The 15,675-nt window shown below is 34.9% G+C and overlaps 1 protein-coding gene across 1 annotated transcript in view; it reads right to left on the bottom strand.

Moving 5' to 3' along the window:
• LOC124723147 (hemicentin-1-like) overlaps positions 1 to 15,675 on the bottom strand; it is a 754,903-nt gene that overhangs the window by 18,287 nt on the left and 720,941 nt on the right. Inside the window, exon 55 of the mRNA XM_047248337.1 lies at positions 15,131 to 15,212. Coding sequence (XP_047104293.1) covers positions 15,131 to 15,212 — 82 coding nt within the window. The remainder of the gene's footprint in view (positions 1 to 15,130; positions 15,213 to 15,675) is intronic.

Here is a 15,675-nt window from a genome sequence, read left to right on the forward strand (position 1 = left end):
GCCACCATGTAATGACCACAGGTCAAATACACCGCATGGTCATACCCCAAGGTGATTTAAACCTGCAAACTGCCCACCAGAGCATTGTTTCACCATGTATCAGCATTATCCTTAATTTATGAGCAAGAGATTGACAGTCACATTTCATTGTAGAAATGAAATATATTAGGGAAGCAGAGAATGAAATAGTTTATCTGGATGAAACATGTATTGACAGCAATATGATAGTTGGAAATCTTGGCAAAAGCTTGATGTTGCCAGTGCTACGGCATGGGGAACCTCCTCTAAAGGTGTAAGTGTTGGTTCTAAACAGGGGTTGGTCAGGGAAGCTAAATTTAAGTTCTGAGCAAAGTCATCCACAGCTGACTACCATGGTCAGATGAACTAACAAAACTTTGAGAAATGGTCCATGAACATGGTTCTCCCACATCTTCCCCCGAACTAAGTAATTGTAACAGACAATACTCCATACCACAACAAACATGTGGACAAACTACCCATGCTGTATGACATAAAAGCAACGATGTTGGAATTGCTGCAGAAGAGAAATGTTGAGTGTAATGATAGTATGAGAAAGCACATCCTTTTCTCTTTAATTCAAGGAAACAGCCAAGCTGTAATGAAGTCATATGTGGTCAATGAAATGGCCACATGGTTGCCTGCTTCCCTCCATATAACTGCGACATAAATGTGGTGGAACTAGCATGGGCAAAAGTTAAGAGCTGTTTAGGGAGCGAAATATGAGTACTTCTTATATTATGTTATATGAAAATTTGTTTAAGATTGCCAGTGAATCCCTTCTGGCAACTACTGAAGACTGGCAAGGATACTGCAGGAGTTCAGCAACTGGAACAAGATTATTGGAGGCATGAAAGTGTTGTGGAACTTGCGATAGACCAATTCATTAATGATCCTGCTGAACTGGGCAGTAGTGACGATAACACCAAGCCATGCACAGATGAGGAATGCAATAAGATATATTCAGAGTGATTCATGTGTTTTTTATAATTATTATGTGTTTTATAATAATTTATATTTTATAATTATGTGTTCCATATGTTAATAAATGATTGGAATTTTTATCACTCTTTCTTATTGCTTCCATGTAACTTATATTTCTAGCTCTTTTAATTTCGAATTGTCTATGAGAACTGGTATGGAATTAATACCAGCAAGCACATCTATGTCACATCATACTATCAGTTATGATATTATGAATCTTGTAAGCATTTGTTACATCTCTGTCTCTTCCTCTGCGTTTACTTTCCTGGATGCTACAGCCATGGCAGTATGTAGCAGTTTGTTATGGTAGCCAACAGATGGCACTGTCACTCTTGGAACACTAAGTTATATGTGATGGCAAGTATGTTGCTAGCACTGTGTTAGTCTTAGCTTGTTCTCTCCACATGTCATTTGCCCATTGGCAGCCAATGTACTGAGATTTGATGGGCAGAGCTTGCTTCATTGTCCATCCCTCCCCCCCCCCCCCCCCCCTCATTGTGAACATCCTTATATTTGTCCTTTAACAATTCCTGTTTAGAAATTTTTTTGGATGTGTGTGTTCCCTTTCAACTGCTTCACCTGCTGAATTTTTATATTTTATCCTTTCATCAATTAAATTTGATACCTCCAATGTTATCCAAGAATTTCTACTAGGCTTGTCTTTTTACCTATTTGATTCCCTGTTGCATTCATTATTTCATTTATTAAAGCTACCCATTGGTCTTCTACTGTATTCTTTTATTATATATATTCCTTAATAACAGATCTAAAAAAAATCATGAGGAGGGCTACTATTACTTGTATGTATGTTCACAAATAGAAAACAGGAAGATCACATAGATATATTCATAGATGAAACAAGACTGGAAGAAGTTACTTCTATAAAATTTTTGGGAATTACAGTTGACAACAGTGTCCAATGGAGACAACATATAGACAATGTCTGCTGCAAATTAAGCTCTGTAATGTTTATTATGAAACAGCGTGCACATGATGCTAACAAACAAGTTTTATGTACAGTGTACTAGACAATATTTGAACCATAATTACAATTTGGGAATATTCAGCAGCGATAAGAAAAAAAGAAATTTTGTATCGCAAAAAAGATCATTAGGATCCTTGGAGAGGAAAAAAAAAGAGGGGGGGGCAGGAAATAACAGGCTCATGCAGATCTGCGTTCCATAATTTAAAGATATTGAGATTTCTGTTCATGTACATATACAGAACAATAGTTTCATTAATCATTACTAGAAAAAATGCAGTTATTCACTCATATGACATAAGAAATAGAGGCCAGCTGAGAATTATAGCACACACACTGTGAGCTGCTGAAAAAAATCCTCAATAGTCAGGTGTACAACTGGTAAACCGTTTTCCTAAGAGTCTCCAGGACAGTACGAGTCAAAAGACATTCCAAAGATTAGATTAGTGCTTGTTCCATAGATCATATATACGACACTTTGTAATGACGTGAAACATGTCAGGTTAATAAAAGGTGTCTACACAAGATATTACATTACACAAAATATTAAATGACACTTTTTTGGAGGGGGGGGGGGGCAATTACCCCACTTACTATATCCAAAAATTCATCTAATGAGTAGAAGGAGTTCTCATTCAGAAATTCTTTTAATTTCCTTTTAAATGCTATATGGCTATCTGTCAGACTTTTGATGCTATTAGGTAAGTAACCAAAGACTTTTGTGGCAGCATAATTTACCCCCTTCTGAGCCAAAGTTAGGTTTAACCTTGAGTAGTGAAGATCATCCTTTCTCCTAGTGTTGTACCCATAACACTGCTACTACTTTTGAATTCGTTCAGATTGTTAGTAACAAATTTCACAAGTGAATATATATATATATTGTGACGCTACAGCGAAGATCCCTAGCTCTTTAAATAAGTGTCTGCAGGATGATCTTGGATGAGCTCCAGCAATTATTCTGATTACACGCTTTTGTGCAATGAACACTCTTTTACTCAATGATGAGTTACCCCAGAATATGATGCCATACGAAGAATGAAAATAGGCATGGTAAACTAATTTACTGAGACGTATATCACCAAAATTTGCAATAGCATAAGTAGCTGAACTCAAATGTTTCAGCAGATCTTCAGTGCGTTTTTTCCAGTTCAACCCCTCATCAATGCATACACCTTGAACTTTTGAATAGTCTACCTTAGCTACCAATTTCTGATCAAAGTCTATTTATTAATGGTGTCATTCCATTTACTATGTGGAACTGTATATACTGTGTTTTGTCAAAGTTTAATGAGAGCTCATTAGCAGAGAACCACTTAATGATTTTCTGAAAAACATTGTTTACAATTTCATCAGTTAATTCTTGTCTGTTGGGTGTGATAGCTATACTTTATCATTTGCAAAAAGTACCATCTTTGCATCTCTGTGAATAGAATGGCAAGTCATTAATATATATTAAGAACAATAGAGGACACTACATCGAACCTTGTGGCACCCCATTCTCGATTGTTCCCCAATTTGAGAAATCACCAGGTTTTTTTTTCTTTTTTTTTCCAATATTGTGTGAACTGTTTATTTCAACTTTCTGCACTCATCCAGTTAGGTATGATTTAAACCATTTGAGCATTGTCCCATTCATACCACAGTACTTGAGCTTATCTAGACATATTCCATGATTTACACAATCAAAAGCCTTTGAGCGATCACAAAAAATCCCAACAGGTGACTTATGGTTACTCAGAGCATATAATATTTCATTAGTGAAAGTATATATACCATTTTCCGTTGAAAAACCCTTCTGGAAACCAAACTGACATTTTGTTAAAAGTTTATTTTTACAAAGGTGTGAAGCCACTCTACAATACATTACTTTTTTAAAAATTTTGGATAAAGCAGTCAGAAGAGAGATTGGGCTGTAGTTGTTGACATCGGACGTATCCTCTTTTTTATGCAGTGGTTTACCAATGGCATACTTCAGTCTATCTGGGAAAATACCCTGCTTCAGAGAGCTATTACATATGTGGCTAAGAATCCCATTTATCTCTTGGGAACAAGCTTTTATTATCCTGCTGGATATGCCATCAATTCCATGTGAACTTTTATTCTTGAGAGACTTTATTATCTTCCTAATCTGAGAAGGAGAGGTGGGTGGAATTTCAATTGTATCAGATTGTGTGGGTAAGGCCTGTTCCATTAACTGCCTTGCTTCTTCTAATAAACTTTTATATCCTATTTTCTCTACAACATTTAAAAAATTATTATTCAAAATGTTTTCGACTTCCAGCTTGTTGTTTGTCAAGTTTCCATTCACTTTGATGGTAATGCCATCATCCTGTACTCTTGGTTGCCCTGTCTCCCTTGTAATAATATTCCAAATTGTTTTGATTTTGTTATCAGAAGTATTAATCTCAGACATGATGCACATGCTTCTGGACTTTTTAATAACCTTTCTTAATGTAGCACAGTAGTTTTTATAATATTTGGCTGTTTTTGGGTCATTACCCCTTCTTGTTGTTAGATACAGTTCCCTTTTGTGGTTACAAGATTTTTTTATTCCTTTAGTAAGCCAAGATTTTTTGCATGGTTTTTTATAATTAGATTCAACTACTTTCTTGGGGAAACAGTTTTCAAATTCTCTTACAAGTGTATCAGGAACTAAGTTATATTTTAAATTAGCATCAGGTTCCTTGTACACCTCATCCCAGTCTAACTGGTGAAGATTTTCTCTGAAATTTCTAATTTTTGAGTCATTAATTGAATGCACAACTTTGATGGGTAGTTTTGAATTACTGAATGGAGCTATGTCCTATACTGTAACTAGCTGAGTAGCATGATCAGAGAGGCCATTCTCAACAGGACAAGAATTTATGTTTTTAAACTTATCTTGGTCTATAAAAGTGTTATTTATCAATGTGCTGCTGTCCTTTATTACCCGAGTAGGAAAATCAATGACAGATGTCAAATTGAAAGAACCAAGCAAGACTTCCAGGTCATTCTTCCTATTACACTCTTTCAGTGAATCAACATTGAAGTCCCCACAAATAATAATTTGCTTTCCCCTAACTGACAGATAGCACAACAAGCCTCCAAAGGATTATTTAATGGAAAAAGAATTTTATAGTGTAGAGGAGTACATGTGTAAAGAATGAGGAATGCTGTTATTACTTATATGTATGTACTGTAATCACGCGAATATGTTGTAGCATGTAGTATGTAAATAACTTTAGCCCCTAAATATTAATCAAGAGAAATATGTACACAACATCACTATCATTACTGCCAGTCTAATTTCTGATATTGTAAGAATATATAGGCTAAATATTTCAAGATATTAGGTAAAGTTTACTTGTCCTAAATTACAGTACACACACTGTACATAATGTAATCAAATGGCACCAAATAAGAATCAGGCAATGACTTTCAGTTACCTTGTTCAGATAGTTGAGTCGTTACCAAAGGAAAGTCTTGAGTAGGTACATGAATACACCTTTGTTAATCTGTTTTCTGTATTGACAACAACTTATTTTGCATGTTTTACAAACAAGTTTCTATTGACACAGTTAACTTTTTAACACAAGCTTTAATGGAATATTTACAAGCAAGTTTTCTTCTCTGGTTGGTCTTTGAAAACCTTATTTACACTGGACTAAAATGTAAATAATGTCTTACTACAATTTCGACAATCGCTTGTATAGTACAGTTCAATGAAATTTTCTCCTCACGTTAGTGAATATATGAATTCTTCAGAAAGATAGCGTGCCTTCACCTATCTTATAAGTTACTCATATACAAACTTGTGTCGTGGGGTAGACTCTTTTATGTACACACAAAAATTAATTAATCTGTCAATATAGAGTGTTATAATCATTGTTTCTTGTTGCTGTCCATTATACACAGAATATATGTAACTTATTTGTGTCCTATATTGTTACAAATTTATATCATGTAAGCTATAATTGTTTTGCCCATATATTTAATTCAGATTGTTCACTAATAGTTTTTACATAATATGTTGTTATTCATATTTTTTCTGTATGTAACATATGACAAATCCCATATCATTGTACATGATAAAACGGGTGCTCAATAAACAAACAAACAAACAAACAAACATCACACCAAATTTTATTAGTGCAACTTTGAATATAACAACATTCTTTATGATTTCAGGATAAATATTTGTCATTATTTCCAATGCCTATGTGCCAAATGGGACACAGCAACTTGAAGGTAGGACCTTAAGCAACCACAGAATACAGTTGTTGAGAAGCTACTTACAGGAAGAACCTTGGGAGTCAATAAGTTGGGTGGGTTGTGTATAAGACAAATTTCACCTTTTCATAGATATAGTGAAGAACTACTTTAATCTTGTTTCCCCCTAAAAAATTAAAAAAAAGTTCAAGCATTCATAACTGGCAGATCACTACTGGTATATTAAAATCTTGTACCAGGAAATGACACCCATGCAATGCAGCAAAGAAAAGGAGGACTGCAGCTGACTTTAACAGATATTGTAAAGCTTACAAATGGATCCTGAGGAAAGTAATGAAAGAAGATGAGAGACTAGAGACTGATATGTGCATAAGATCTGCTTCTAACAGGGCAAAAACAATATGTGAAGTGGTAAAATGAGAAATAGACAAGAAAGACGACCTAAATAACATGACATTACAAAAATGAATTTGGAGTTACTAACAATCCTGAGGAAATAGCTGATGCTTTTGATCAGTACATCACAAATATAGCAGAAGACTCTGTACAGCAAAGTATATTTCACAAGCATCTAATGTACACTGAACAAAACATAAAATCATCATGTATCTTTATACCCAACAAATGAGAAACATTTACAGCAAGGCATTGAAAACTTAAAAACCAAGCACTTGTAAAGAACAGATAACATATCAGACTTCATTATAAAAAATGTGGAGGGCTGATTTCTGAAGCTCTGTGTTATCTGATCAATTTGTCTTTTTCTTCATAAACTTTCCCAAGTCTCAAAAGAAGCAAAGTTAAGCTATTGCATAAAAAAGGGAATAAGCATTACATGTCAAATTATAGGCCTATAGCATTATCTTCAGCATTAGCAGAGGTAACAGAAAAATTTTTCCATAAAAGGTAAAAGCATCTTAGATCACAGTAACATACTGTCAGAGTCCCAATAGGGTTTTCGAACAGCTTGCTCAACATGAGCAGCAGTCTTCTCATTTATACATGATGCACATCAAACAATGGATAACAAAGGTAAATATTACAGCATTATTTATAGTTTTTTCAAAAGAGTTTGATACAATCAGTCATAAATGCTGGTTTTTAAATTAGAAAAAATATCTATCAGGAGAACAGCAAGTAACTGGGTTGATTTCACAGCTTGCAGAAAGGAAACAGTTTGTGGAAACAGAGCAGGTGAGAAATGTCTGAATTGTTAAATATAAGTCATATTTAACGGGGGTGAAAAATTGTGTTCCACAGGAACTGTTCTAGATCCTATTCTGTTTCTGGTCTATGCAAATAACTTAGTGTTAATAGATAATACACAAAAGATATTTCAGTTTGCAGATGATGCTACTATGTTGGATGAAAGCAGCACTGAGGTAACACCCATGAAACACATCCAAGAAGTCTCACATAACATCACAGATAATTTTTATTGCCACTGTTTCTATGCAAATACACACAGCCTTGAACAGAGATCCTTTGTCTTCTCACATTGAACTGTTTGGTTAAACAACCATAAAGACAGACTGTGTGAAATTTTGGGGCTTTGGATATGGCAGGATATTCAGTGGAACACAGATGTAGAAGAAATACACTAACAATTAAATACCCATACAGCCTGTTGTGTGACAAGATTATATATACGTAAAAAAAGAAAGAAAGATAGAAAGAAGAGAGACAGATGAAGAAGAGGATTAAAAATGAAAGAGAGAGAGAGAGAAGAAAGAAAGAACTGCACAAGAACTGACACACACATTTAGCATATGTCCACTTCGTACTTAGATACTGTGTATTGTTTTGGGGTAATTGTGGTGTCAGGTTACAAAAGAAAATAATAAGAGTAATGTAAGATGTAGACCAAAGAAAATGATGCAGGTTATTGCCAAAAAAAGTGTTTTTCTTCTTCCTTGTACATACATTTTGGAAAATGTGATTCATGTGAAAAGAAACATGTATGTGCAAATTTCACAAATCTACAAGAATAACACTGTACATAATTTCAACACAAGACAAAAGGATGACATAGATACGTATAAAACTGGAGCAAACTATTACAGGTACCCTGCACCCATCAAATTATACACTGTATTACCTAGTTGCATAAAATCGTTAAAAGACACTAAAAAGTTTGAATTACAGGTAAAGGCCTACTAGGTAGAACACTGTTTTTACTCGTTAAATGAGTTTCTTGATATGTCTTCTTTTTCTTGTGCATTTTCCCACAACTGTGCAGGGCCAGCATACCTTTACTGATTTGGCATGGTTGATTTAAGTGGTGGCTGGATGCCTTTGTCAAAGGCAATGGAAAACACGATACTACATTTCTGCAATATATACAGTTCTCTGGTTGCCTTCTCATGAGTAAAATATACTGGAGGCATATTAGTCCCCCCTTCAGATCCCCGAGTGGGCATTTCTTGGGAGGATTACCAGGTGGAAAGAGGGAACTAATTAAGTTGGATGGAGTGAATGTTAGAATGCTAAGGCAGTGTTGGAATGTAGAAAATCTAATGGCAGAAACAGGAAAGATATAGAAAAAAATATTTTAAGTATGAGTAAGGTGTGATGTCAATTTGAGAGAGTACTGGAGTCGAGATAATAGGATTATTCATATTTATCAGCAATATAGGAGGAGTAGGAATAGTATTGGAAAGAGAAATTAGCAATAGAGTGAAAGGTAATCTGGCCTCTTTATTATTCTGTGCTTGCCCACCAATCCACCTGCATTTCTGTGCAACGACCTCTGCCTTCTGTATAGGGAGCTGTTTCTCCACACTCATTTTTATACCACTTCCCTGCTGTATCTTCCATTCCCCTCTTTCATGTTCACCCCTTCCATTTCAAAACAACTATTCCCCACAATCAACTCAACACAGATGTTACTGTACTTAACTTATGCTCAATACTTCATCCATACTGTGATTTGCTATCTTTCCTCACTCCATTGCTTGTACTTGTTTTAACACACATTTCCCGTTGTGACTCTATAATGTTCTATGATACATCAGTCCTTGACTTTAAGGAACTGTTCTAGTGTAAGAATTACAGCCTCATCTATTGCAACATTTTTTTGGACGTACATCTAGGATATTATTAATTCTTGATCAAATATTTCAGCTGGCGTCCTTTGAGCCATTCTCAAGATGACTTGCTTGCAAGATTCTTAATCACTTTACACAATGCTGTGGACTAAATGTGCACATATCAGAGATGCACTGTTAAACAAGAGCATCAATTATAGGTAAAACTTCATGCTTTTAAGAGTAAAACAAAGCAAGTGCAGAGTCAGAAAATTCACAATGCTTATGAAGTGCTTGAACATATTCTCATTTCAAACATAATAAACTTTCTTGAGACTGAGAAGATTATGTGAATGAATCAGATGGTTTTAGAAAGCATCACTCTTGTGAAACTCAGCTTGCCTTTTCCTCACATGATATACTGAGAGCTATGGATGAAGGGCAACATGCAGATTCCATATTTCTAGATTTCTGGAAAGCATTTGACATGGTGCCCCATTGTCAGTTGTTAATGAAGGTACAAGCATATGGAATAAGTTCATAGATCTGTGAGTGACTTGAAGACTTCTTAAATAATAGAACCCAGTATGTTGTCCTCGAAGGTGAGTGTTCATCAGAGACAAGGGTATCGTCAGGAGTGCCCCAGGGAAGTGTGATAGGACTGCTGTTGATCTCTATATACATAAATGATTTCTCTGACAGGTGGACAGTAACCTGTGGTTGTTTGCTGATGATGCCATGGTGTACAGTGAGGTGTTGAAGTTGAGTGTCTGTAGAAAGATACAAGACAACTTAGACAAAATTTCCAGTTGGTGTGATAAATGGCAGCTAGCCATGAAAGTGGAAAAATGTAAGTTAATGCAAATGAGTAGGAAGATCAAACTTTTAATGTTCAGATATAGTATTACTAATGTCCTGTTTGACACAGTCAGGCCATTAAAATACCTGGGAATAATGTTGCAAAGCGATATGAGATGCAACAAGCATGTGAGAGTTGTGGTAGATAAGGCAATTGGTTGACTTTAGTTTATTGGGAGAATTTTAGGAAGTGGTTCACCTGTAAAGGAGACCACATATAGGGTGCTAGTGCAACCTATTCTTGAGTACTGCTCAAGTGTTTGGAATCTGTACCAAGTCGGATTGAAGGAGGACATCATAGCAATTCAGAGGTGTGCTGTTAGATTTGTTACCAGTAGGTTCAAACAAAATATAAGAGTTATGGAGATGCTTTGGGAATTCAAATGGAATTCCTGGAGGGAAGGTGATGTTATTTTTGATAAACACTATGGAGAAAATTTAGAGAATCAACATTCGAAGCTGACTGCCGAACTATTCTACTGCCGCCAACATACGTTGTGTGTAAGAACCTTGAAGATAAGATATGCAAAATTAGGGCTCATATGGAGGCATACACACAGTCATTTTTCCCTCATTATGTTTGAGAGTAGAATAAGAAAGGAAATAACATCTAATGGTACAGGCTGCCATCCGCCATGCACCATATAGTGGGTTGTGGAGTATCTGTGTAGATGTAGACGTAGGAGTATGTGGTTCATTATTATGGATAGCATATTTTGGATTGCCAGGCAGTGAATACTTAGAACAATATTTCCTTTGAGAGTGAAGACTTGAATTGAGGGGTGTCCGTGATTTTTCAAGCTATCCCAGTAGGATGAGGCTACTGCCAGGATCTTAACTTTCCCATAATCCATGGAATGGACAGTGGAAATACATTGTTCAGCTACTACAGATTTATTGGACTGTAGAAGGTTGGTATGGCCCTGCTGTTCAATGCAGCTTTTAGAGCCTTGCATATTGTTTGTTCTAAGTACCTTTGCAACACTCACAAGGAAGTTCATTTATACCCACCTTTTGTAACACAGATCATCCTTTCCAGATCCCACAAGAACTGCCATCTTGCACTGTGGAAGGAAGATCACACTCACTTCATGCTTCTTCATTATTCTTGCATTTTTGAAGAGATATTACTTGTGAATGTGGAAAAAAGTACATAGATCAAACAGTATGTACTGTACAAGAACTTTGCATTGAATGGTGGTGATACATTTGCCTTTTACAGACCAATAAGTCTGCAATGTCTCAACACTGTACTTCCACTGGCCATTCTGTGCATAAGAGGAAAGTTAAGATACTGGCCACAGCCTCATCCTACTGGGATTCTGTGCTCAAGAAAGCTGTTGAAATACTATTAGCAGACAACCTGCTCAACCAAGATGAAGTCTTCCAGCTCGGCAAATCATGGAAACCCCACATTTCACATCACTGCTCTCAAACAACAACACAAGAAACAACAGCAGAAGACTCAATAACAGCCACTCATAACAAGAGAAAAACTTCACCACCATGCCACCTTAAGGACTTTTTAGTAGAAACTGGGAGGAAAAAACATTAAAATAAGTAATCTAAAAAAAGTTGTGTCTGGCCAGTTTAGAGTAGATAATTTTGATGACATCACATCTAGAATAGCAAATAATAATCTTATTATGTATTTCAATATTTGAGGTTTATCAAGTAATATGGTCAGTAAGCTTCATGAGTTAGAAATATTTCTAGAGAGAACAAAATGGTCTGTAAAGGTTATTTGCATAAGTGAACATTGGCTTAGAGTGAAAATATAAATTTATTGAACAAACTTACAGTAGCAGCTAGCTTCTGTAGAGACAATGGGTATAGTGGTTCATGTATTCTGATTCATTTATCACTAAAATACCAAATTAAGCAAAATTTCAATAATTTAAATGAAAAACACACATTTGAGAGTTGCTGCATAGAACTTACAGACTATAACATGCTGATATTCAGCATATATCATATTCCTGGTTACTCAATCTCTTGCAGTTTTCCAGTCAAACTTGAAAATTTACTCCACCAACTCAAAACTGAAAAGTTATGTAAAAAATCGTTGTTTCTGATGATTTTAACATAGCTGTGAGAGAAAATGACAAATTTGCCTTTAAGATGAAGAAGCTGATGTCCACACATGGTTGTATTCTAAATTTTATAGAAATAACTAGGGTAACTGCTTCGTTGCCATCCTGCATAGATAACATTGCTAGTAGCTTAAACTACAGAGCAACAGAAAAATGTGTAGTAAGCTTAGGGATCTCAGACCACAGGCCTCTATTAATGCCACTACCCTGTGTTAGCCCAAAGCACACAAATAAGAAAATCATAAATTTTAGACAAGAAAATATAGAAATGTTCATCAATAAAATCAGCCTCATCTCATGGACATTTACTGCTAAGTCCTCAGTAAATGAAAATTTCAATAACTTTCTGGAGGCCCTCTTGATGGCGTTCAATGAATGCTTACCTTTTATAAACATAGAAATTGACACACTTAAGAAGGGTTCATGGATAACAAGGGGTATTCAGATTTCAAGCATGAGGCGAAAGTCAAATGAGACCCAGAATTCTGAAATTATGTAAGGCAATATATGAAAATCTTTGATACAGTTGTCAGACAACCCAAAAAATTGGTGAATAATAATTAATTTCAAATGCTAAAAATAAGCCTAAAGCAATACGGGCCATTGTAAAGAATAAAATAGGTATCAAGAAAGGCAGACAATGGAAACATGAACTGGTGGTTGAAAGTGAGACTGTTCAGGTGGGTTGGGATGAAATTCCTACAAAATAATAAAGGTGGTCACCCATAGTACTGCACATCCTCTGTCCCTTATAATGAATCAATCTTTTGAGGAAGCATGTTTTCCTGGTATATTGAAGTATGCTGAAATATGGCCCATTTACAAAAAAAAAAAAAAAAAAGGCAGACTCGATGAAATGAGTAATTATTGACCAGTCTCATTGTTATCAATATTTGAAAGAGCTGCATGTAACCAGATAGTTAACTATAATAATCTGCACAATATTATCCAGAACAATCAACATGGTTTCTAAAGAGGACATTGCACTGTGCAAGTCATTGACGAACTTATTACAAAAAATAGTAGTAGTCTAAATAAAAATATTAATGTATTGGGCATCTTTTGTGACCTAAGTAAAGCCTGTGATACAGTATATCACAAACTACTACTTCGCAAGCTGCAAGCATGTGGTTTTAGTGAAAATCCACTGAGATGGATGTCATCTTACCTATTGAACAGGAAATCAAGAATAGTAACAGAAGAAACTAGTAAGAGATTCTTTTCAAGTTGGAAAAAGACAGAAAAAGGATCTGTACTTGGGCCAATATTGTTCTTGTATTATATAAATGACCTGCCGACAAACAGAAATTCAGACACTATTCTTTATGCAGATGACTCTGCAGCAATAGTCTGTTGCAAGAAAAGTGAAAATTTAATTAGTCATCTTCAGCAGTCTCTGGCTGAAATTGAGGCCTGGGTGAGAAATAATGGTCTGAAATTAAATCTACCAAACACACAAATCATTCACTTTACAGGATATACTGGAAATACCATATGAGGACAATCACCTTGTCACCACAAACTGTACCAAAGTTCTAGTTGTAATGCTGAACAAGAATTTATCATGGACAGAACATGTAGATAGATGCCATGTGTCACTGTCTAAATAGTCTAATATTTGCAATGAATGTTATAAGCAGTATAACAGAAACATCGGTCAAAAAAATTGTATATCATGCATATTTTGTATCTGTGATTAGATATGCTAGAACTTTTTGGGGATCAGAGAAAAAAACTTACAGAGAGTCTTTAGGCTACAGAAAAAAATAGTTAGAGCAATGGCAGGTGCAGAAAAATGACAATCATGCAGACCTCTGCTCAAGGCCCTTGATCTTATGACTGTTCCTGGCTTCTATACCAATGAGCCAATTAAGTTTTATAAACAAAACCCACAACTTTTTGAGGATAACTTGTTTAAGCATGATTATGGAACAAGAAACAAATATCAGTATAAGGTACCAACTCATAGGCTAAAACTACTGGAGAAGACACCTTACTATATGGGTATGAGGCTGGGAAATAAAGTCTGTGAGAAATTTAAAAATTATGAACCATAAGAATTTGGACATCATTTAAAAAATATGTAGCAAGCAAATGTTATTACAGTGCAGAAAAATTTATGACTGATTGTCACAAATAATTGTGCCTGATGTTACATTTTATTCCATCATTCTAAAAAGGTACTTTAAGTAAATATTTATTATTAAGTTTACTTTATTTTCAACATGATTATTTTAAATAATTTTGTGGTAGTTAAAATTGTAAAATACCTGTAATTATTCTGTATACTTACAATCAGAAGTAGCTTTAAACTGATGAGACACCTATGTCCCAATCACCTGATGGTATAAGACATGTTATGTGACAATAAAGTTTCTATTCTATTCTAATTTAAAGGAAATATTGTTCTAAGTCTTCACTGCCTGGGATTTCAGCATATGTCATCCATAATAATCAGCTGCATACTTTGTAAGCACTATGGATTTACTGACTCTGCACTTCCTTTGTTTTACTTGTAGAAGAACAAAGTTTTATCTATGATTGACACTCTTTTTACCAACAGTGTTATCTCTGATGTGTGTGCATTTACTCCACAATATTGTGTAAAATGATTAAAAATTATGCAAGCAACTTAACTTGAGGGTAGCTCAAAGGTTGTCAGCTGAAATATCAGGACCAGAATTAGTATCCTGGATGCATATCTGTAAAATGATGGAATATTTGATCTGATGGATGACTTTCAAGAAAAACAAGACCACAATTGCTTACTTATAATTTACAACCAGTCTTAATACTGTAAAATTTTTCTTTTGGGAGTACAATCTAATACTTAATGAGGCTGCTTTTTCTTTATTTTTACAAGAACATGATAATTATTTTCTTTTAAACAGCTTCATTTGAATTTCATAAAAATAATATTAAATATGCAATCAAATCAAGAAAAATGTATTTTCACTTGCCTATATATTCTTCCAGGTCCTAGATTCTTTAGGGAATACAAAATTCCTTGACCATTTTCAAATCTCACCCGAAATGGTTTTCCTGAAACAGAGATGCACATGATCAGGTCATTTGCCACATAAAGATGATTGAAAATAAACAGTATGATTTTTACATTGGGTAGAAGATAGGTTTTAGACAATTTTTAAATCAATAACACACTTCCTGATTTGAAAAAAACTTCAGATTTCCCTGTGGGGCTTGTTCAGATACTGATGTTTACATATATCAACAATGAGTTTGAAAGAAGGTGGTATCACTTGGATCTCATGCACAAACAGTTATAAAAATGTATGGAAAAGTCTTTTTATGTAAATAAATAGTGAGCTAAAATGAAATGCAACTAACACTTTAACAAATTGTAAATCTCTTTTAAATACATGTAGTCCACTAACAGCAAACTATTGCAAGAATGAGAAAATACACAGCACAGCAGCAGAACAGGAAGACTAAGATAGCTTTGTAGGGCAGAGACAGAGCTCATCAAATAACTACAAGGGGAGGA

Source organism: Schistocerca piceifrons, chromosome X (genome assembly GCF_021461385.2).
Source record: "Schistocerca piceifrons isolate TAMUIC-IGC-003096 chromosome X, iqSchPice1.1, whole genome shotgun sequence".
NCBI classification, from domain to species: domain Eukaryota; kingdom Metazoa; phylum Arthropoda; class Insecta; order Orthoptera; family Acrididae; genus Schistocerca; species Schistocerca piceifrons.